This window comes from Alternaria incomplexa (assembly GCF_024043165.1).
Source record: "Alternaria incomplexa strain BMP 0042 chromosome Unknown scaffold_1, whole genome shotgun sequence".
NCBI lineage: Eukaryota > Fungi > Ascomycota > Dothideomycetes > Pleosporales > Pleosporaceae > Alternaria > Alternaria incomplexa.
In genome coordinates, this window is record NW_026249850.1 from 3,316,660 (window position 1) to 3,337,382 (window position 20,723).

The 20,723-nt window shown below is 53.0% G+C and overlaps 5 protein-coding genes across 5 annotated transcripts; 3 read left to right on the forward strand and 2 right to left on the reverse strand.

The window, feature by feature from the left end:
• J4E90_001179 (uncharacterized protein) lies at positions 1-5,768 on the forward strand (the record flags this gene model as incomplete). Its single annotated transcript, XM_051430769.1, has 5 exons — positions 1-100; positions 152-276; positions 337-486; positions 537-4,430; positions 4,479-5,768. 5 exons carry the CDS (start codon positions 1-3, stop codon positions 5,766-5,768), a joined length of 5,559 nt encoding a protein of 1,852 aa, XP_051296256.1.
• Positions 5,769-6,281: 513 nt separating this feature from the next.
• Positions 6,282-7,162, reverse strand: J4E90_001180 (uncharacterized protein; the record flags this gene model as incomplete). The annotated part of the gene is made up of 2 exons (XM_051430770.1): positions 6,282-6,766; positions 6,823-7,162. 2 exons carry the CDS (start codon positions 7,160-7,162, stop codon positions 6,282-6,284), a joined length of 825 nt encoding a protein of 274 aa, XP_051296257.1.
• Positions 7,163-7,373: 211 nt separating this feature from the next.
• Positions 7,374-8,051, forward strand: J4E90_001181 (uncharacterized protein; the record flags this gene model as incomplete). Its single annotated transcript, XM_051430771.1, has 1 exon — positions 7,374-8,051. One exon carries the CDS (start codon positions 7,374-7,376, stop codon positions 8,049-8,051), a length of 678 nt encoding a protein of 225 aa, XP_051296258.1.
• A 2,727-nt stretch (positions 8,052-10,778) lies between these two features.
• Positions 10,779-11,531, forward strand: J4E90_001182 (uncharacterized protein; the record flags this gene model as incomplete). The annotated part of the gene is made up of 1 exon (XM_051430772.1): positions 10,779-11,531. The coding sequence occupies one exon, from the start codon at positions 10,779-10,781 to the stop codon at positions 11,529-11,531; it is 753 nt and encodes a 250-aa protein (XP_051296259.1).
• A 5,990-nt stretch (positions 11,532-17,521) lies between these two features.
• On the reverse strand, positions 17,522-20,641 carry J4E90_001183 (uncharacterized protein; the record flags this gene model as incomplete). Its single annotated transcript, XM_051430773.1, has 2 exons — positions 17,522-19,623; positions 19,678-20,641. The coding sequence occupies 2 exons, from the start codon at positions 20,639-20,641 to the stop codon at positions 17,522-17,524; spliced, it is 3,066 nt and encodes a 1,021-aa protein (XP_051296260.1).
• Between the last annotated feature and the right edge of the window lie 82 nt (positions 20,642-20,723).

Below are 20,723 nucleotides of genomic sequence, written 5' to 3' on the forward strand. Positions count from 1 at the left end.
ATGTCCGCTGATCCCACTGCTAACCCGCAGGTCTTCTCCCCCACGGCTTCTGGCCGCTCCAGTCCCGTACCACGGTCCGCGCGCACTGCTGTACAAGAGCGTATGTTGTCGCATTGTGCATGCAATCCCAGGTTACTGACTCGGAGAACAGCACTGTATAAAAAAGATAAAAACTTCCGTCGCTATGCCGCCGGTGTCGAACGCGCCCTCGCCCTCTGGGACACTGCACAGCAGGAATGGGCCGACTACATATCTTTCCTGGGCCGGCTGCTGAAGGTCAATCCCGCCATGCTACTGCGACTATGAGACAATGCGCTTATACAAGTTACCCTCCAGGCCCTGCAAGCGCACCCTCCAGAGATACCCATCATACCACATAGCGATACTGTCGCACTGCGATTAGCGCAGTGCTTGAATCCAACATTGCCCTCGGGCGTTCACCAGAAAGCCCTCGACGTCTATGACTACATCTTCTCCACCATCGGTGTATGCCCGTCTCCCCCAAGTCAGCCTATGCCAAGCTGATCCATGTCCAGAAAAATGCCCTCGCTCGTGACCTCAACCTCTACTTCCCCGGCCTTGCCTCTGTGCTTTCCTTCGCCTCGCTCTCGGTCCGCCCACTCTACCTCTCCGTCTTCGAGAAGCATATACTAAAGCTCGACGGAGCCGCACTTCGCCCGGCCTTGAAGGCCATCATACTGTCAATCCTGCCTGGTCTGGAAGATGAGACAAGCGAGGATTTTGAGCGCATGGTCTCGGCAACGGAGAAGTTGCGGAGCGCAGTGCAGGACAACTCGGACGACATAGTCGAGGCTAAGACTGCGGGTGCTTCATCTCACTTTTGGCAGTGCTTCTTCCTAGCGACCATCACCAACCCATCCAGGAGGCAAGGTGCACTTGCTTTCCTCGTACGACGATTGCCTAAATTCGGACGGCCAGAGAGGCGCAGCTCTCCTCCAGATGTCTCCAGACCTTCTGACGCGCTATCGGGCGAGGCCGAGGCAGCCACATCCCCCGAGCCAGGTCTCCTCATTCGCTGCTTTGGATCAGGCCTGTCGGACCCTCAGATACTCATCCAGCGAGGATTTCTCGATCTTTTGGTCAGTCATCTGCCTCTCGACTCACCCGTCTTGCAGGAGCGCGTTGGAAAGGGGGATTTAGAGCGACTAGTAGCTGCAGCCGCAGGCGTTGTGTCGCGAAGAGACATGAGCTTGAATCGCCGGCTCTGGGCATGGTTCCTAGGTCCAGAGCCCACTGCGTCTGAAGTAAACGACAGCACCACATCCCCAACAGCAGACAGACACAACGTGTCTGCAGATCCGTCGGCACATCAAGCTGCTTTCTTTTCGCGGTACGGTCTTGAAGCGCTTACCAACAGCGTCCTCAAGATGATCAACCGTCGTAGCACATTACCTTCCGAGCGAGCACGTCCTTTCAGAGTCTGTCTATCTCTCATGGACCGTTGGGAAGTAGGTGGTTTGATTGTACCCGAGATCTTCCTGTCAGCGTTACAGAGCGTATATGCGTACAGCGAAACTGCATCCAAGGAACAAGTCGACGAAGTCATGAGAAGTGCCAGTGCATTCTTCGATGGCGTCGATAGCGGCCTCATCTGGGGCAAGCTCATTCATCTCATAACGTCATCCCTGCAGACGGATGATGACGAAGCATTACAAAAGATGAAGCTGGCCAAGTTTGTTCTGGCCCGATTCAATCTCAAAGAGGAAGACATGCTATTGCATCACATGCCTCTAATGGTACTATCGACACTTGTTGCTTTGAATGAGACCTCTGGCAAGACCGACAGCTCATCAAAAGACGCACAAGTTGTGAGCCTTGCCCTCGAGATCACAGACTCGCTTATTCAGATTGTCCCAGATCGGTCATTTCAAGGTGATCAAGCAACGGAGCAGCAGCTATTGGCAACTCTCAAAACACCGCGAGCCACAGTGTCCAAGAAGATACGTGCATTCTATGAAGAATCTCAAAGAAGCTTGGATGCAGCTGACCCGCCTTTCGATCCGCCACTGCTTGGTCAGATTGCGCTTCGTGAGGCCTCTTGCATGTTCACCGCATCTATGCAGTCAAATGGTTCCGGTATCACTGCCGAGATGCCTTCCAAAATATTATCCAATCTGGTCTTCAAAACACAGTGTCTTAAGGCCGTTGAAGATATTGACCTAGTCACTATGCTTGCAAATGTCCTTCAGACATCGGACAAGACCGACACAGATCCTTCATTCCCGCACCTAGGCGCTATAACAGCCGTCTTACTCGCACTCCAGACCGCACTCCCATCAAGACCTCACATCGCCTCAAGCCAATTACCTGAGATCATCCATCCCTTGGTTCGATACTTCTGGCGGTACCTTTCGCCGACATCACCCAAATACCATGTCGAAACAGCGCGTTCCTTGTTACAATTACATGCCATTACACCTGCCAGTCGGATGGTCGAAAGTGCCATCGCTTCGATCATCGTAGAGGAGACCGGCCAAGATTCCGTTTCTAAGAGCTCATCAGATTGTGCCCGACGTTTTGCGACACTATGGACGCATGTCATGCACGAACTGAACCTGCAGTCAGAAAAGCGTGTCAATATTACTCGCCGACCAAGTGGTAACATTCTACAAGCCTCGTCAACAGCAAGCGACTTCCACTCTGTCTTGACAAGGCCGCTGCTCTTGCTTCTTGACACTCTCGCAGAAGAAGGGTCGGAAACCTCTACGTTTTTGCAAAATTGGCTACCAGATACGCCAAGCTTGAACAGAGTCTTTGAGATCCTTGCAGTTCATATCCAATCACTCAACTGTCTGGCAGCTTTAAGCAATTTGGCACCTAATACGACAACCCAGGGACCAGCAGCACGTTCCAGAAGAGACGACACAAAGGAATGCCTATACTACCTGAGGCATGTCTTTAATGTCATCAAGCGGCCATCACATTTCACGTGGGTAACTCTTGCTGAGGTCACACTGTCCTGGCCAGAACCCTCCTCACCGCGTATCTCCATCCAGGAGTGGCTCACACGTACATGTTTGACGACACTGTCGCTTCAAATTGGCTCATCAGATACAGTTATAGGGCCTCACATACATGAGCTACACCGGTTGTCGGTCTCTATGATATCGCAAATCTATCGAAGTCCATTTGCTGCACCACTTCGAGAGTTGGAGCTTGAAGTACCTCTAATGGCAAGGTTAAGATCAGCGAGTCCGCCTTTGCAGAGTCTCTTATTAAGTGCAGAGTTGGCGGCACTGAAACTCCGCCTTACTCGTCCACCAGAACCAACAGCAGAGCCAAAATCTTCGAATCATCCTGCCAATCGGTCGCGCCTTTCACTAGCGATCAACAGAGACTCGGAAGATCAGACGCCTGCGCCGATTCCTCCACCTCCACAATTTGTTGAGTGCTTGAAGTTCGGATTCTCCTCCTCTGCCAGTCGCCTAGTCCTTGACGACTGGATTCAGTTCCTTGTTGAAGTCCTACCAATGTTTCCTGATACGATATTCCAAAACCTCCTACCACTTGTAGAGTGTCTTTGCAAGCAGATCAATCTTACGTTCGAGCAGCTCAAGGTTACGTTCGCAAAGACACACCCCGCACCTACTGTCTCTCCCGAGTCGACTCTGATCTCGCTCATGAACGGATTAGAGCAGATATTGGCCAAGGCGCACGAGCGTTTGACTACGCAGGAGACGAAAGTGTCTGCCAACAAGTCTCCAGAACAACCCCAGGGTTTCTTCAGCAATGTCGTATCTGGGCTGATTTCCTCTGATGCGAACCAGGCTCGCACTCCGACCGCAAATAGTAGACTCACAGTTTTGCTTTGCTTCCAAGACACTGTTCGCATATGCTTCGCGATATGGTCTTGGGGTGGCTATGGGAATATGCTCGAACTACAGGATCACACGTCAGCGTCATCATTCGCTTACACCTCTTTACGCATGCGCAATCGGGCTCGCCGCACATTGGAGCATCTCTTCGCTGCGGAAGCTTTGGAGTGCTTGGAGACGTTAGTAGTTCTATGGGCGCATGCGGAAGTTGACGATGTGCGAGGAGCAGCTATTACAGGGCTTCTAAACGTCCTCAATGGCTCAAAGCCAAAGCATACCATCCCAGCAATATTCAACGCTGTATACAGCCGGACGGATCCTGGGGCGTTGGACACCAATCGACTATCAACATTGACCTCTGATCTTACTGATGCTGAACTAGTCGCCTTCCTCGTCGAGTATACGAACTCTCTGGAAGATGACGCCATGGACGAGATCTGGCAGGACTGTACTTTGTTCCTGCGAGATGTGCTCGCAAATCCCCTTCCTCATCGACAGATATTACCTACATTGCTGGAGTTTACCGCCGTCATAGGGCAGAAGGTTGATAATACCAACTTTGGAGAGCAACGGAAGATGAGAAGGGAGCTTGCTGTGAGTGGCAATGCTTGTTCAACTGAATTATACTAACTATATGAACAGGATATCTTTACCAGAATCTTGACTGCCATTTTCACAACACGTTCGATGGGCTATCTGCAAGACACGAACCAAGCGGTAAACGAAAAGCCGGCTGCTGTGACAAATGGCAATCGCGCACAGAAGCGGGCAACCGATGTCGTTCCCATTCTGACTACCATCGTACCGAAACTATCGATCATCCTCGTCGAGAATGACCGTGTTGCGAAGGTCGTCTCAGACGTATCAGCATCCGTCATCGGACCAACCTTCCGCGCCAAAGCATTCCCTGAAAACGTATCGAGAAACACGTTGGATCTACTCCAAGGCCTGACCAAGATCTCGCCAGGTAACAAACTTCTCAAGAAAGACATTTTCGATGCTTTCAATGACCCCAAGTTCTTTAACACACCGCTTTATCTACTAAGAGAAGCTTGGCTGCCTATACTTGCGCAATGGACGCAATCGGACAAGGAGCGACTGCCCGAGCTACTTGCACGACTGTCTGCGCCAACAACGGCTGGCATCATGTTCGGAGTTGGTGCAACATCTGCGCGGCAGGAAGCCGACCGTAAAACCCAGCTTACTTTACGTCGCATTGCCCTTCTCATCCTTGCGAGTCCCGAAGATGCTTTCACACCAAACATACCACAAGTTCTGGAGAAGGTTGTCGAACTGCTTACCGCCACGCCAGCGTCGTCGCCATCTTCAGTCACTCGTACCGACGTCATCGTACTACTGCGTGCCATCATCTTGAAGACGTCGCCAGTCCACCTGGCGTCGCTTTGGCCAGTTGTGAACGGCGAGCTGACATCCGGACTATCCGCACTCCTACCAGACGCTCCAAACAAGGAGCACTACAACAACGCCGGCATCATTCAGACGTGCAAGCTGTTAGACGAACTCGTCGTACTAGACCCGGACGACTTCCAGCTCATGGAGTGGCTCTTCATCTCCGACACCATCGACGCAGTATACAAGCCCGATACCCCGCCAACACTCATGTCTCTTACCGATGAGATCAACGAGGTTCTCACAAGATCATCGACAGCACCTCCGGCTCCTGTAACTGCACTGAACGGGTCAGACACGGATGAGCCCAAGAGGACGTTATTCTTAGACCCGCTTATCGAGGCTCTTGAGAAGGAAGAAGGTGCTGCAGTGTTGGAGATGACCAGGGGAGAGTTGGTGAATCGGTTGGTGAGGCCGTTCTTGGGCAATCTGGCAATGAACGCATTTGAGGCTAGGTATGGGGGTGGAGAAGCGGACTGGCAGGGTATTTGGGAGAGTGTGGTCAGAGACGCGGGGGCTTGAGCTCGATCAAGCTTGCTTTGCTTTCATGGCATGTAGTAGTGTCGTATATTATACAGCTGAAACCATCATGCATTTCATGACCCAAGATGCTCGAACGGTTACACTTCAATTTCCTCGGTCTACCCAAGTGTCCTGATATCCTTTTTGTAAGAGTGGGACAGATATTACGTATATCTGTGTTGTGAGGCTTTGAGAGCTGCTGTAACGTCGACGGGCTGTTGGCGCAACGCTGTCGTAAGAAGTATGCGCCTCTTGGTATGCGGGTCGTGGTCTTATTATCCTACTCTCGGGCTCGACTTCAGCTCTTTGGCTACTTCGCCCAGTGTAGCTGAGTACAAGATAGCCAGATGATTGCTGGCATCAAGCTCGCCATGGAACCAAGAAGATGCCAGATGACTCCAGCTTGTTATCCCTCCCGCAACCCCATTATCCGGCATGGTACCAGCCAGCCTATAGACACGGTACGCGGCGCAGTTAGGGTGAGATCCAATCGTCCATGAGTCCCATTCAGTTTCACTCCGACTCTTCCGAATCTTCCTCGCGCATGATAGCTTCGCACTGCTCTCTAAGCTCCTGCACGCCAGCAACGCCCTTCCATTTATCCAATATCCTACTAACCTCTTCCCACTCCTTCTCCGCCTTCTCGTCTTGATCCTGGTCTACCATATCCTGCAGCCGCCGTGGTGTATCCAGAACCCATCTCACAGTATCCTGCTGTCTCCGCTGCTTGTCTACGTCTGATTTATCTTTGTCGTCCTGCTCGACCCGTATGCTTATACCCAGTCCCTGTTCTTTGGACTGGTGACTGCCCTGTAATGAGGATGACAAGGACGCAGCTGTCTCGGCGATGTGGGAGATGGCAGGACCGAGGGTGTGGGTTGTGGGGGCGAGGGGGTCCATGTTTCCGCGCATGCGTCGGATGGTGCTTGTTGCGGAGAGGAGTTTGGAGTAGTTGTCGTAGACGAGAGACTTGCGGTCGCTGTCTAGATTTCTGATCTCTGTTTCAATGTTAGCACTCCAGATGTCCGCTTATATGCGTCGAGTGACTGCTTACGAGACACCAAATCTGCTTCGACCTTCAACACGCCTTTCAGTCCCTCTTTGGCAAGCAATGCCTCTACAAAGGCTTCTGCATTGAAGTCGGCAGCATCGAGTTCTGTGAGCGTCTCGTCTTCTTCTGGCCCTAACTGTGTTCTCGAAGATTCTTCAGATATTCTGGCGTCTGGCGTTGCATCGCGGGGCGCGTTCTTGAGGCCGTAGAATTCACGAAGGGCGGCTCGGTTTCGGCGTGCGGCTGGAGGTGGGCGATGCGACGAGCTGCTGTCGATTGAGGTGCGGGTCAAGGAGGGGCTGCGGACCGAGGAACTGGCGCGAGGTGAGGCTATCGTCGACATGCCGTAGTATTATTCGTAGGTTGTTGTTCGCTATGTTGTGAGGTCTGGTGGTTGGAGTGTTGGAGCTTGAGCTTCATGTGAAGGGCCGAGGCCACCGTTGGGGAAAGAGCGCCCCACGTCATTCTACGCGTCGCGTCTCCCACATCGCGCCGTCTTATTCGCGAACAAGCAAAACCGCGCATCCTCAAGAAGGGTGCAAGTGATCACCGACATGGCAGCTAATTTCGCAGCCGAGCTAACACAGCACCTACATGCCCGCCATCTCTACCCTACCGCCGCCTGGCTGCAGGGCTTCCTCTCCACAACCCGGCCCAACACGCCGTTGCCCGCCGTCAAGCAGACAGCCCACTTCCGCCTACTAGCTACCGACATAACCACGTCGCTCAGCCAGCCTGCAGGATCCGTATTTCCCGACGATGTGCTAAAGGGTACCACAAAATCTCGCATCGTCCCTGGTCCAGTCGTCTGCCAGGTGCTCGACGTCGAAGATATAGGCCACTCGCGCTGGTCGCAGGTCGAATCTATCGAAGCGCAGGAGCGTGGCGAAATGACAAAAGGAAGGGAGATTGTGCGCGTTGTGGAGCAGGAGAATGAGGGCACTGCTGAAGCTGCGGCTCCTGTGCTGAGCAAAGGGCCATTCAAGCTGCTATTGCAAGATGCCAAAGGCCTCAAGATCTACGCCATGGAGCTAAGAGGCATAGACGGGCTCAATACCAACATGGCCATGGGCGTCAAACTCCTCCTGAAGAACTTTGACGTGAGGAGAGGCGTCATCATGCTTGAGCCCGGCAATGTGCAAGTGCTAGGCGGGAAACTGGAGGCACTCGATAAGGCTTGGAAAGAGGGAAGAAAGGAAAGGCTCATGGCAGCTGCCAGGGTGACGGGATAGGCGGAGGGTGCTGGTGTTGTATGTGTTGAACCACTCCATAATTTTAACAAAGTATCTATTGGTTGTCGTTTTCCATCTCTTCTTACATAGAGGCCTGCCGTATGGCAGCGAACGATCAAAACCGAGGCACTTTGTTATGTATCCTTCATGCTCTAATGAAAGTAACACCAATTGCTACGTATCTGTTTAGAAGTAGTCTTGTTGATATCAAAGCGTTGGTCTCGATCTTACTAAGCGCTGTCATGCACTCCTCATGCGAATGTCGCGTCATAGAGAGATGTTGAGAAAGACGCGAACATCGGTCATCAGCAGTAGCGGCATCGCTGCTTACTGATGCATGAAGCTACTCGGCTATTTGCTTAAAATCATGACGGGAATATGAAAAGATATCGTGCAAAGCTAGACATGATGTTCCCGGAATTGGCTCGGGCTTGGGAGGCAGGCGCTGATACATGCGAGCCAGCGCGGTCGTCGTTTAGTGAGTGCTTTTCCGAAGTCTTGCGGACCGGAATTCTGCTAGGGGAGAGGATGGTGAAGTCGATATTCCCGCAAGTGTAATGGTATATGCCGCAATTGAGTCTAAATGAATATGCCTCATTCGAAGGTATACCCAAAGCGGTAACGTTGTAGCGAAGACCCGCGTCGACGTTAAGCTAAACATTATGGAGGACAAAGCGTGGCTGAGCAAGCTTTGGTCTGCGTGAGGCGTACACGTTTGCAACGCGTCGCGAAGTGAGCTACTTACGCGGGGTTATAGTGATCGTAGACGTGTGGTGGCTGAGGCTGTTGGAAGCGCACGCTGGGGTTAGTACGTAGTCGACTCATACTCTCTCAGTCGACGCGGAGTCGCATTGCAGCATTGCGTTGCTATGGCACCGCAGCATGCATATATGCCACCGCCAGATTCGCGGCGTTGGCGGTCTCCTGATCAGCCTCGTACAGCTTCAGCGGTGAAGTCGACCTGACGGAAACGTGTCGAACCGAGTCGTACCTTGATTGGGCCCATGTAAATCGGACGACTCAAGGGCAGCAAAGGGCTGTGCGTATGTAGATGAAGGTAGACGGTAAACGCAATTCGGTATGCGTAGCGACGGCTGAAAGCGCCACGAGATGCACTTTCCTCTTTCGGGATCGTTCGTCCTAGAAGCACGCCCTCACCGGAGCCGGAGTAGTGGAAAAGGGCGGAGCGGAGACGGATGCTATGAACGCACTGTTCACCGTTTTTTGTTTGTGCCTGACAATAAACGCACAGATGCCATAAACTCAATACCTTGGACAGTCGGGCTGTAGGAGCGCAAAAGTAATCAAACTGTTCAGCCATCAGGCATGACGACGGTGCAAAGTTGCTGGTCGCAGATTGACTGCCTCGGAGCACGCAATAGCGACGCTCCAGAGAAGCGCATGATCGTGTCATCAAATTATACTGGTTCATGCAGGGTCGTTAGCGGGTTTGTCAGAGAGTATTTTTCAGCATCTCTGACAAAGCCAGCTTGATCTACCAATGGCGGCACGATGCAGCAAGCTGCAGGCGGGAGTTAGTAATAGGGAGTCGGAGACAAGCAGCATGCTCCTGGGCCTTGCTCGCAATTGATGCCCAGATGTGATTGGTACCCTGGGTCATTTCACGATGGTTTGCTTGGGCGCGGGGGTCAGACTGAGCGACAGGTCCGCGTGGCCCGCCCAGCTAGACATCCACGGGTCGCTTGTGACGACGCGGACGAAAGCTGCGAGGAAGCGAAAAGCCGATGTGCTAGGCAGCCGGAAAACCAAGGTCCCAAGGCGTCGGCCGAAGTGACGACTCTATACGACGGTACGAAGGGTGCCGGACGTCAGCCTGTGGCTGAACTGCTGTCGTGAGCCAAACCAACCTCGCGCAATGGAGGGATTGGTGACCCCTTAGGCGAGACGGTGGACACGTTTGACAGGCACAGATTCAGGGCTGACCGCTCTGCCTGTACAGAGGTCCGTGGCTTAGCCCTGACGACAGCGCATCCTGGAACCGCAGGCAGCCAGGCAGCGCAGGTTCGCCCAAGCACCCTCTAGCTCGAACAACGCACCGCGAGGATATTAGCAGGGGAAACGCGAAAAGCGAAGAGCCCAAAAAGAAAAAACCCTGACGGCGCGATGTGGGCGGACGATGAGTGATGCAATGCATCGTGGGTTAGTAAACGCCGACAAGAGCGAGACCCCGATTACCCAGCGCCGTGGCATGTGAGCATGGGCAGACTGTATATCCGCGCAACGTCCGGCGTCCGCTTCGTAACGCCCGTATGTGCATGCGGGCGAAAGTCTCTACGACCGACCGGGCTGTATCGTAAGCCGCGCTAGCACCCCTGCAGTCGTGCCCAGGTGTGAATCATAGTGTGTTAGCTCACCGCATCCGTCCTTGCTCGGCCAAGAGCGGTGGAAACATGCCAATAATTCCGAGCACCCGTTATCCATCCTCCATGCGCCAGCGAAACATAAGAAACACGCCTGTCCTCGCTTCAGATTCCATCATCATCAGCTCACACACCAGTCCACCACTCCTCGGCGAATTACAACATCACTCGACAATCAAAGTCGATCAACATTACATCACACATCTCGGAATCTAACTACGCTCGGATCACCTTCCCTCCATTGGCTGCTGCTTTAAGGTTTGTACCCTCGTTCTCGACAGTCATAAAACCAACCTGACTCACAATTTTTAGGCTCTCATATACTACTGCCTTATACACACCAAACATGCCTTCTTCATCACACCTCCGCATTCAAACTTCCTTCGAGCCCTTTACGGCTGAGACTACCCGCTCCCACTTCATTTCATCACCACCGCAAAAGAAGCAGAAGATGTCTCTCACCCAAACCTACTACATTGCTGCCTCTGCCCGCTCCAAGCTCGGCAAGGAGGCATGCAGGGCCGACCACAACCTCCGCCTTCTCGTTGGACACGCAAACCTCCTCGACAGCCTCATGGTCGAACTCCAAGATGCCGAACGCCAGCAAGAGCAATGGTTCAACCAGACCATGGCCAAGGCCTCCAAGACTGAAGAGTCCCGACACATCCAATGGGCCGACAGCATCGCTGAGGAGGAAGAGGACGACGACTCCGAATCAGACTCCGAGTCCGAGAACGAGGACGACTTCGACATGATCGCACTCCCTCGCCGCATCGCTCAATCACCGGTTCAGATCAGCACAATGGAGGTGGACGAGGATGAGGACGACGAGGAGGAGTTCTACGACGACATGGAGGACGACTCAGAACTGGCTCTTACCCGGGTACCATCGCAATTACAATCACCACCCGAGCTCACCTACGAGGAAGAGTCCGACGACGAGTCTCCACCCACATCGCCCCCGCAAGCGTCCTTCAACTTCACCGAGAAAGAAGCCATGCTCACAACAACCTTCTACGACGCCAAACTACAATCACAAAACATCGAAGACCATCCGCTATTCATGGATACCACCGCTCCGCTCATCTCAAGTTATTAGGCCAGCACACCACCATGTTCCGACCTTTTGATTTTTGATCCAGCGTTTCCAGCGAGCGAGTCCTTTACAGCATAGCGTAGCATTTTCGAGCATTATATCCTCTGTTTTCATTTATTGGCATATACCGCAGGGCGGTCGGGATCTTCACGCAGGATCTCACGAACAACTCTACTCAGAAATTATTGGATGGATACGGGATAGGAGGATTTGGGATATTGGTCTCGAGCGGTTCGACGTCTCCCGAAGGTAGTGGTCGAGACTCCCGCCATAGCTAGAAATTTCAATGATGATCATTACACCCACAAAAACAATCTCCACGCTTTTCTCAGGTGATGTGCTGCTATCGCTGCAGGCTGCAGGCTAATCGACCCTTAGCAGGTCACAGGCACAGTCCCGATGTATGACTGATGAACTGTCAACAGCACACGATACAGTAACAAACCCCACGCATTACAGTTTCCTGTCAACATGCCCAGTCACACATTTGGTGCTGGGAAATTCCTAGGGTTGACCGACTTTTGGCCAGTGCGTCAGACCCTGGCCCCTCGCATGCATCCCGCATAGGGCGGGCACTTCGCATCGCGGACGCGGCTGCTTTTCGCCGAGCGCGCCTTGCATGGCTGAGCGATCTGTCGTCGCAACGCTTGCCTGGTGAAAGTGCACTTCCGGTCAATCACCTTCGTGTCCCCGCATACACAGAGCAGGCGTTGCGAGCGTGATTGCGTACACCGATCGCACCGCCCCACGCACCGCCGAGTGACCATCTGCGTCTGCCTGGGAAGATCTGGTGTATGCAAGGCATGCAGCCGCAAGCAGCCGGGTCAACTCGGCGTTTGGTTCTGCCCACGTCCGAAAAGTGTGCGCAGGCAGACAGGCTGCTCGGGGTTTGAATGTATCCGATCGGACACAACAGGAGCTCGCGTACGACGGTCACGTTTGGTTCCGCTCGGGCGAAACGCGGACACATGAGCCAGACTCGAGCGGATCAGCTGGAAGCAGACTATCCGTCGCATGCAGACGTGCATCCTCTATTCGCACTCGCATCTTGGTGCACTTGACAGCTGTAGGATGAGCGGTCTATGGCAATCTGTTGCGAAACCCACTCGTCGAGGGCTTCTGGACCGCGAAAGCTTTGATCTGAGCAAGGTCTCCCGTCTCCACACTGTCAGAAGTTGAAGACGGAAGTTACAGCGTCGATCTCTCCTTTTCCCCACGCTCCACTGCTGTCGCGGCGATACCGGCACTGACCCTCCACGATGCTCGTCTCGAAACGCTACCATGGCACGAGAGATGATCAAATCTCATATCAGACTCGGTACCAAACATCGAGTCAAAACATGTCCATGCCCGCAATCTCGAGGTTTCAACATCTCGTTTCGACATGGCGGTGGACGAAACGATTCATACAGCTAATCTTCTCATAGCCATCGTCGATTTTGCTTTTACTAGAGACGGACTGCCTCAGTCACACCCGCTAGCTGATGCTGCGCTGTGGAACGCGAGGCCTAGTGAAACAGGTACGAATCTAGCTTATGCGTAGCCCGCTCTACGCAATCCGCTTGAATGAAGCGAAACCCTGTTTCCAAGTTACGGAGGTTTCTTGCGATAACGTGTCATCTCGAACATTGCTGAGCTGGCATGCCAACTCAACTCCTTGGATGTTTCTGGGCCGCGTCGTGCCTAGCAACGCCTCACGTCCCAAACATGCTGCCCTGTTCCTGAACGTTCTCCCATCCAGGGAAGTCGGGGCTCAAACAGGGAAATGGGGCGCGCCTTAGGCAGCCACGATCTGACGATCTGATCATCCACGCCAACATCGTCCGCGGTTACGCCGTGGTGGCTGCGCAACCAAGTAACACAATATTGTCACTGAAACCTACCTTGGTAGCTATCATCAACAGTGTCGCTGATGTCATGCGCACGACCTGGACCCCATATAACTTGGACCCTATGCTGTGTGCATCTCACTCAGCACGATATGCTGGTCATCGTTTGACAATGGTGACAGAACGGTGAGTGAGTGAGGCTTTAGATGATCGTCAATAGTTCACCAATAAGAGTGAACCATGCTGCGATGTTGATCATCCGGGGCGGAGCGGACGTATGTAGAAAGCCGGCGATAAGATAAGATAGATTGAGCCACATCATCAGCCACGTGCATGATTTCGCGAGCGGTAGTCACCTCCGTATTTCCCCCTCTCCCACGAGTTGCGATAACCGTTGCTCTTCTTCCGAGGTTGCTTGCATCATCAATCCCAAATCGAGTTCTGGACTCATCCGCTTCGATAAGCTGGTTCACATGATGACGCTGTCAACGGTCAGGGCGGAACCAGGGTCTATGACATAGTCATGTCGAGCCGGACTCCTCGGACGCGCTCTCCTCGCGCGCCGGGGAGCGGAATCTTATCTTTCCATCTCGACGGATCGACGGCCTTACCGGATACGGTGCGCAGCATGCCGATCAGTCTCGTCACGACAGCAACGGCTTCCGCGATTTGCCAAGCACTCCGTAGTACTTCGTATCTTTGTCCCAGATTGCAAACGCAAACCTCTCTCACACAGTTTCGAGATTTCGAAACAGAGTCTTCAATGGCCAGGTTGCCCGTCGGCTAACGCTTCCCTTCTCAGCGCACGCAACGTATCCAGAAGCGGACGTACGTCCGGATCCGCTCGAGAACCTCGCGCCGACCCGCACCGAGGCAGCACATGTTGTGCAGGAAGCTTCTAGCAGCTAGCACGGAACAAAAGAGCCCTGGAGTCGTTTGGGCAAACTCAACGGCCACAGGAAGAAAATTTGACGGAAAGAAATGCCATGGCAGATGGTGACTACCATCCAGGTACATCCCAGCTCCCGAGGTCAACGCGTTCCCCTCATACCAGCACGTGTTCTGTGAGTTTGCCCATGGAGAATTTTCTGCCTAGTATGCCCGGTACACCAGCACCAGTGGACAAGGAAATTCTTACACAAATCTACGAAGATCCACGAGGGAAAAACTTTTCTTCGTGTGTGCGAGTACCGAAATCTGCACTTAGCGTATTGTGTAGGTGTCACGCCATGGTCGGGGCTAGCACCTCGGGAGGCTGGTACCTGGATGTTAGCCTCGTCCGAGCCTCAGTTGGTGTACACCGTATCATCGTGACATTTCTGCGTTGGTGTTGAGGCGCGTGCATGCCGTGGTGTGGGTCGGTCTGCGGTAGCATGTGCCGCGGCAATGCAAAGGTAAGTAGGTAGTACGCGCACAATACGCTTGGGGAAATTTGGATACGCAGCCTGGTTTCCCGTTACTGTTGTAAAGCGGCGCGGGATTCAGGGTCTTGCAGAAGTTTCTTCTAGCAGCTTATTCATACTTTCGTATTCTTCTCGAATGGTCGGTAGTATGGTGTGGTACGCTTCGGCTTTACCGACATGAAGCCACTGTGGCGCCTTGATCAGGATAAGGCGTTGTTGAGGTCAAGCTCAGCTGGTCTTCACGGCAAACACCGTTTTCAGGGGACTATTTGAGCTGAAGAGTGAAGATTAGCATTGCCTGCTTGGAGAATAGTCTTCCAACCTGCTTTTGAGTTCATTTCTAGCGGAATCGAATGTTTCAGGTACGCGCAGGTTCCGGGAACATATTTGATATGGTGGAAGTTATGAACCAACGCTGCCAATTTGATCACTATATCTTGTTTATCTGGCATAAAGTTGAAGACTGTGATTCTTTACGAATACTTCTCTTTCTGACACATGCTGCGTTAACCGGTCTGCTAATAGATCATGCGCATACTGTATGATGCCTATATATATACTCTTGCAAAGGCTAGCAGTGGCCCATGAACAGTCTGATTCAGGTTATCTGGAAATCGGTATGCAGTGAAGACGAAGTCTTGGGCAAGACCGACGTAGTCATTTGTACAGCGGGCCTTCTCACCACACCTGTGCACCTACCGGATAGAATAACGATGGTAGGATTTGATGCTAGTGTACAATGATTTCGTGACAGCACACATATTCGAAATTGTGTTCTCGAGATATTGCTCAGACGATGGGCTTCTACCTTTAGTATGTAATTTTACAGCGACGTACATTGGGCAGAGAAGAATGGTATTGGCCTAGAACACTCGCACATCAAGACATACGTAGGCCATGACGTTTTAAAACAAGCATATCGCAATCAAGAAGCTACAGGTATGCCATGACTCCAGTGGCTGGAGGGCACTTATACCTTTGTTTAATAGTCCCAGTCATTATCTACGAAAGGAAGTGGCTGTAATGAAACACGTAGTCTAGACGGCGCTCGAAAGATGTTCAAAGAAGCCGCAGCATAGCTTAGCAGTATAATCTCTGGAACAGTATTTTATTGCAACTGATAAGAAACTAGCTACGACACGAAGAAATAGTACAATGATATCTCCGGCTCCAGCTTGTCAGAGGAAAAGAAGGTAACAAGCTTGCCCCTATACCCCATTTCGAGCGCGTGAAATAACAATCTGGGTGAGCTATGTAGGTCTGGGATGCTAAACCTAACACACTAAGATCGATTACAAGTCCTCTTCCGTCGAAGTAAATCCAATCAATGTATCAATCAATCACGCCCACTTATCCCATGGTGCCGGTTCCCGTCTGTTCATCAGTCTCCGAAATTCGTAGTCTATCCTGGCCTGAGTCATCCCCGGTGGCTCAGGGGTATCGTCGTATAAGCGCCCCCCATACAAACCATTCCAAAACTCGACGCATTTTTCGCACTCGCCGTCGCAGGGGTACCACTGGCAATATCCGCTGTCGCTTTCATCACTATCTTCTTCCTCGCTGCCGCTTTCTTCGTCCTCTTCTTCAGAGTCTGATTCTTCAGTAGCGTCGCTTCCCGAGTCATGTTCATCGGTGTCCTCTTCTTGTATACAGGACATCATTAGCCTTCCCGGTTTCATTAGCCTTCCCACCTGCTCAGTGAGGAATGTAGTGTTCTATTCCATCCTCGCATACCCATTACCCAAGAACCATATTTTCAGATCGCTCCCAGTGTACCTTAGGCTTACGATCACGGGGTCTAAGCTTGCATATTCTGGTCTAGTAAAGGGATAACTCGTAAACCAACCAGGTGGGGCGCTTTGCTTCATCCAGAATTGATCCACCACCATTTGCTGCTTTGTGGTCTTCACACCCGGTGCTTTTTTCTGGAATACGAGCATTCGTCCATCCTCGGGATTAATCCAGCAGTGGTCCGGGCCAATGTATTGCTCCCAATACTCGCGGCAGGCTACATGCCATCTCGTGTTGCCAAGGCTCCCAATGGGTATCTGCTCGCCGGCCTCCAGACGTGGAGTGACATGCTCCAGCCATCTGTCTACATCCGCTTCGCGTTGTATGTCTTCTTCCAGGATTTCCGCCTTGAAGGCATCGTGTGCTCTGTCGTCGTGGGGAAATGTACAGAGTTCCAAGTTTTGTTGATCGCGCACCCTGCCACTCGTATGTCTTGATGGATCCTTGATGGGGAGGTTGAAATCCTTGGGATGCAAAGTATTGGTACGCTTGTCAGTGGCTGCTGTTGTACCATGTTGGTCGTCGTGTGGCCGCTTTCTCTTCAAGCGCCCAGGATCGTTCGCAGGCTTGCAGAAGGACGTTGTGTGAGGCTCTGTCATATCTGGAGAGCGGACGGAAGAGATGGTAGTTTGAGTGAATGAGTGTTTGATGATGGTCTGCGAGCCATGGATAGATTGTCTTGAAGCTTGGACGACGTTCCTGACCGCTAATTAGTCAATACCGAATAGCCGATGATAGCAACCCTCGGAGCGTCAACACAGACAACCAACAGAATACATTTGATAGTTTGCCTATCGCGCCGACAACGATAAAGGCATTCAGTCACAACACACAACTAAATCTCGGAGGCGTATTCTAACAATGGATTGGAAAATATCTACGTGCACACTAGTACTGGAAATATGTAGCAATACAGCCCACCCTACTACTCAACTCGATCTTTTTGAAGTATTGCTTAACAAGCAAGAGTCTACAAGGAACTCTCACCATCCTTCAGCGAGGTAGTTCCATCAACCTTCTTCTCCTCAGTGGAAACACCGACGGACTTATCCTGTGATTGCTTTTGCTCCAAAGATGCACCCTTAATATCAGCGTCGTTATCCAGGTCCGGACCAGAACCAGGGAAGGCACCAGGCGCATCGGTAGAGCCGGGTGCAGTCTTGGAGACCAAGGGTTCTTCTGGCGAGAGGGCGGCTGATACCTTGGAAGCGACGGATCCAAACGCTTCCGACACTTGAGAAGTGGCCTGCTCGAGAGTTGAGGGGGCTTTCTCCTTAATCGCTTCGGTCGCAGAAGCAGGTTCACTCTCCTCCTTTGACGTAGTCTGTGCAAGCTCGGGCTCTTTTGGCTCTGCCGCAACATTTCGATCCGCTTCACCCTCAGTGAGAGTAGGTTCGGCCGTCTTGGTCGAAGCACTGAGTGATTGCTGAATCTGGGCTGCCATCTTTGCAGCAGGCACCTCGAGATTACCATCCTGTCCAAAACTCCAGACGTGTGTCACAGGGCCGAAGCTCAACGACTGCCTTGGTACAGCAACTTCAGCAGTGACAGTAGCCGCCGCAGCGGGTGATGGAGATGCAGCAGGCTTCCTCCTTTGTGGGCCCTTGGCTCTGCCCTTGCGAGCATCCGGAAGTGGTGCTGTCTCTCTTTGCGCCTCTTCTTCTTCCTCGGGTTCACGGACCTTAGGCGGTGGATGAGGACCAACTCCAAGTTTGCTGTTGAGGTCTTTTAAGAAACCAGCCTGGAGAGCCGCAATCTTCGAGCCAGCAGGTCGGGCGGGAACGGGCGGTTTCGCCTTCGTCTGGGGAGAGTCGTTCTCGCCAGTCTGCGAGTCGACAGTTGGAACCTTCTCCGCAGAGCCAGTAGATGGCTTGCTTGGGCGTGCAGGTATCTGTGGCTTTGGTCGGTCTGGGATAATGGGTGCTTTCTTGTCATCGGCAGATGGTTCCCTCTTGGCTGGTCGCGCCGGAATACTGGGGCGAGCCGGCACCGGGGGCTTTTGGTCGATTGGGGAGTCGTCGGCATACTCATTCGTATCCTCCATCTGAGGTGTGCTAACAGTAGTCTCGTATAATCCGTGGGATGGCGCATCCTCCCAGATATCTTGACTTGGGAAGCGTTGCTGCATTCCAGGGCGGCCCATGGTCTCGTCACGTACTTTTCCGAGGATCTTATTGTCTGCGGCGAACTGTCTAGTGTGGTCGGGGAGGAAAGACTTCTGATCTTCCTTGTTGATCTGAGTCTTACGCTGCTCCTCGGTGTTCGGGTCTTCAAAGACCTTCGCAGGACTCACGCTATCGTTACCACCAGCAGTCTTTGGCTCTTCTGGCTCTTGAGGAGTATCCACAGTAGTTTCGAGCTGTAAGCTGCCAGGGGTATCCTCCCAGACATCTTGACTGGGGAAGTGGTGTCGGGCGACACTGGGACGCTTGAGCTTGTCAACCTGAGATTTGGGTTTCTTGGCGTCCTCCTCATCCTCCGGAAACAGGGGCTCATACTCCTTGTGCGACTCCAGTGGAGTACTCCCACGATCGTATTGTGCTGGGCTGGGGATCACACGTTGCTGCTGCGTGCTGTTGTTCCGACTCGAGCTTCTGCTGTGCGTGCGCGGCTTTGTGACATATTGCGGGTTGCCATCTTCATTGAGCGTGTATTCGTTGCCATGACGCTCCATTTCAGGCGATACAGCAGGCTGTCTCCATTCGGCGTCTGGGTGTTTCTTCAGCTCATCGGAAGCTAGAATGGGCGTGCCATATCCGCGCTCAGTAACCCATCCACCTTTCTCAGCTGTGTTTCCGCCCTCGGGGCCAAGGTCTTCGGTTGGTGGGTCGTAGCCTCCGCCGTGAACCTTGCTGGAGCGGTGCGCAGGAGGGTCGATGTGGATGACCTCGCCTTTGTCATTGACCTCTTGGCCAGCTTCGTTACGTAGGGGTGAGTCGACGTAGCCGCCCTTGATTGAAGCAGGGCGACCCGATGACTGTGGTCGAGGAGAGGCCATGCGCGAAGCATATTCCTCTGTGGCCCTGTAGCCAATCTGTTCGTCGGGTGTACTGACTGCGTCCCGACTCGTGCCTGTAAAGCATGATCAGCAACAGCTGATGAATAATGAAGCTGCAATTGACTTACCCATTCCAACATCCTGAGCCCTAGTGTGTACCAGCTTGTCGAGGTTATCGGCACGCCAGTGGTAATCCTTCCTGTTCTCCTGGATGTGAGGACCGTACTCGCCGGCCTTCTCGCGCTTCAGATCGTCCGGGTGCTTTTCGTACCACTTCTGCTCAAAGTCGTCTGTTGAGATCTTGCCGTGGCCGTGCATGCCGTAGCTGCCAGGAGGGCCATGGAAGATTTCACGGCCACTCTTGGTGCGCCCGTGATGGCGACCACCGGCCTTCTGGTGGAAACCTATTCCTTGAGCTCCGGGCTGTTGCGCATAGGGCGAAGGGCTGGGAGCTTGAACGTCTCCAGCATTTCGGAACATGGGTACCTGAACACCAATTTCAGGAATGCCATGTTCGTCCTTGTCGTTGTAGAGCGAGCTGGGGCGCGATCCAGCAGAAGACCCTGAACGTCCAGTCTTGGCCTGAGTGACCCTATCGTCGACGGACAGCTGCGAGCCGACGCCAGCAGCGAGCGCTGTCTGTGAATCGGTCCGCGTCACCGCCTGGATCCTACTTTTGGCAGTTGAGCTTGGGACCGAGGCTGTAGGAGCATGCAGAGGCAAGTCTCCTGCCACGTTCTTCATATGTTGTGGAGAGCCGCCCTGGTTCTCCGGTGTGAGGGTCTTTGACAGGTCTTCGAAGCTGGCGTATTCATTGCCTTCTTCTCCGAGGGAGGGCATGGACACGCTCGGTGGGCGGGAGGGCAGATCGGTGCTAAGGCGACCGCCATCTCTAGGCGGTCCACCGTGTACGTAGGTCGGGTCGTTGAGCGGGGAGCGGGCGTATCTGTCTCCAGCGGGAGAGACGGAGCGTTCGACACCGCGCTTCGGGCGTGGGGGGATCTTGGGGACATCCATATGGGTACCCTGCGCAGGAGAAGAGCTGTTCTGGGCCCGCGCTGGGCGTGGAGGTATTGTTGGTGGAGCACTCATTGCTTCTGTGTCGGTTGCTCGGCGGGGATGTGGGGTGTAGGTGCGGTAGAAACTACAAGTCGTTCAATGTCAGTGACAGGTC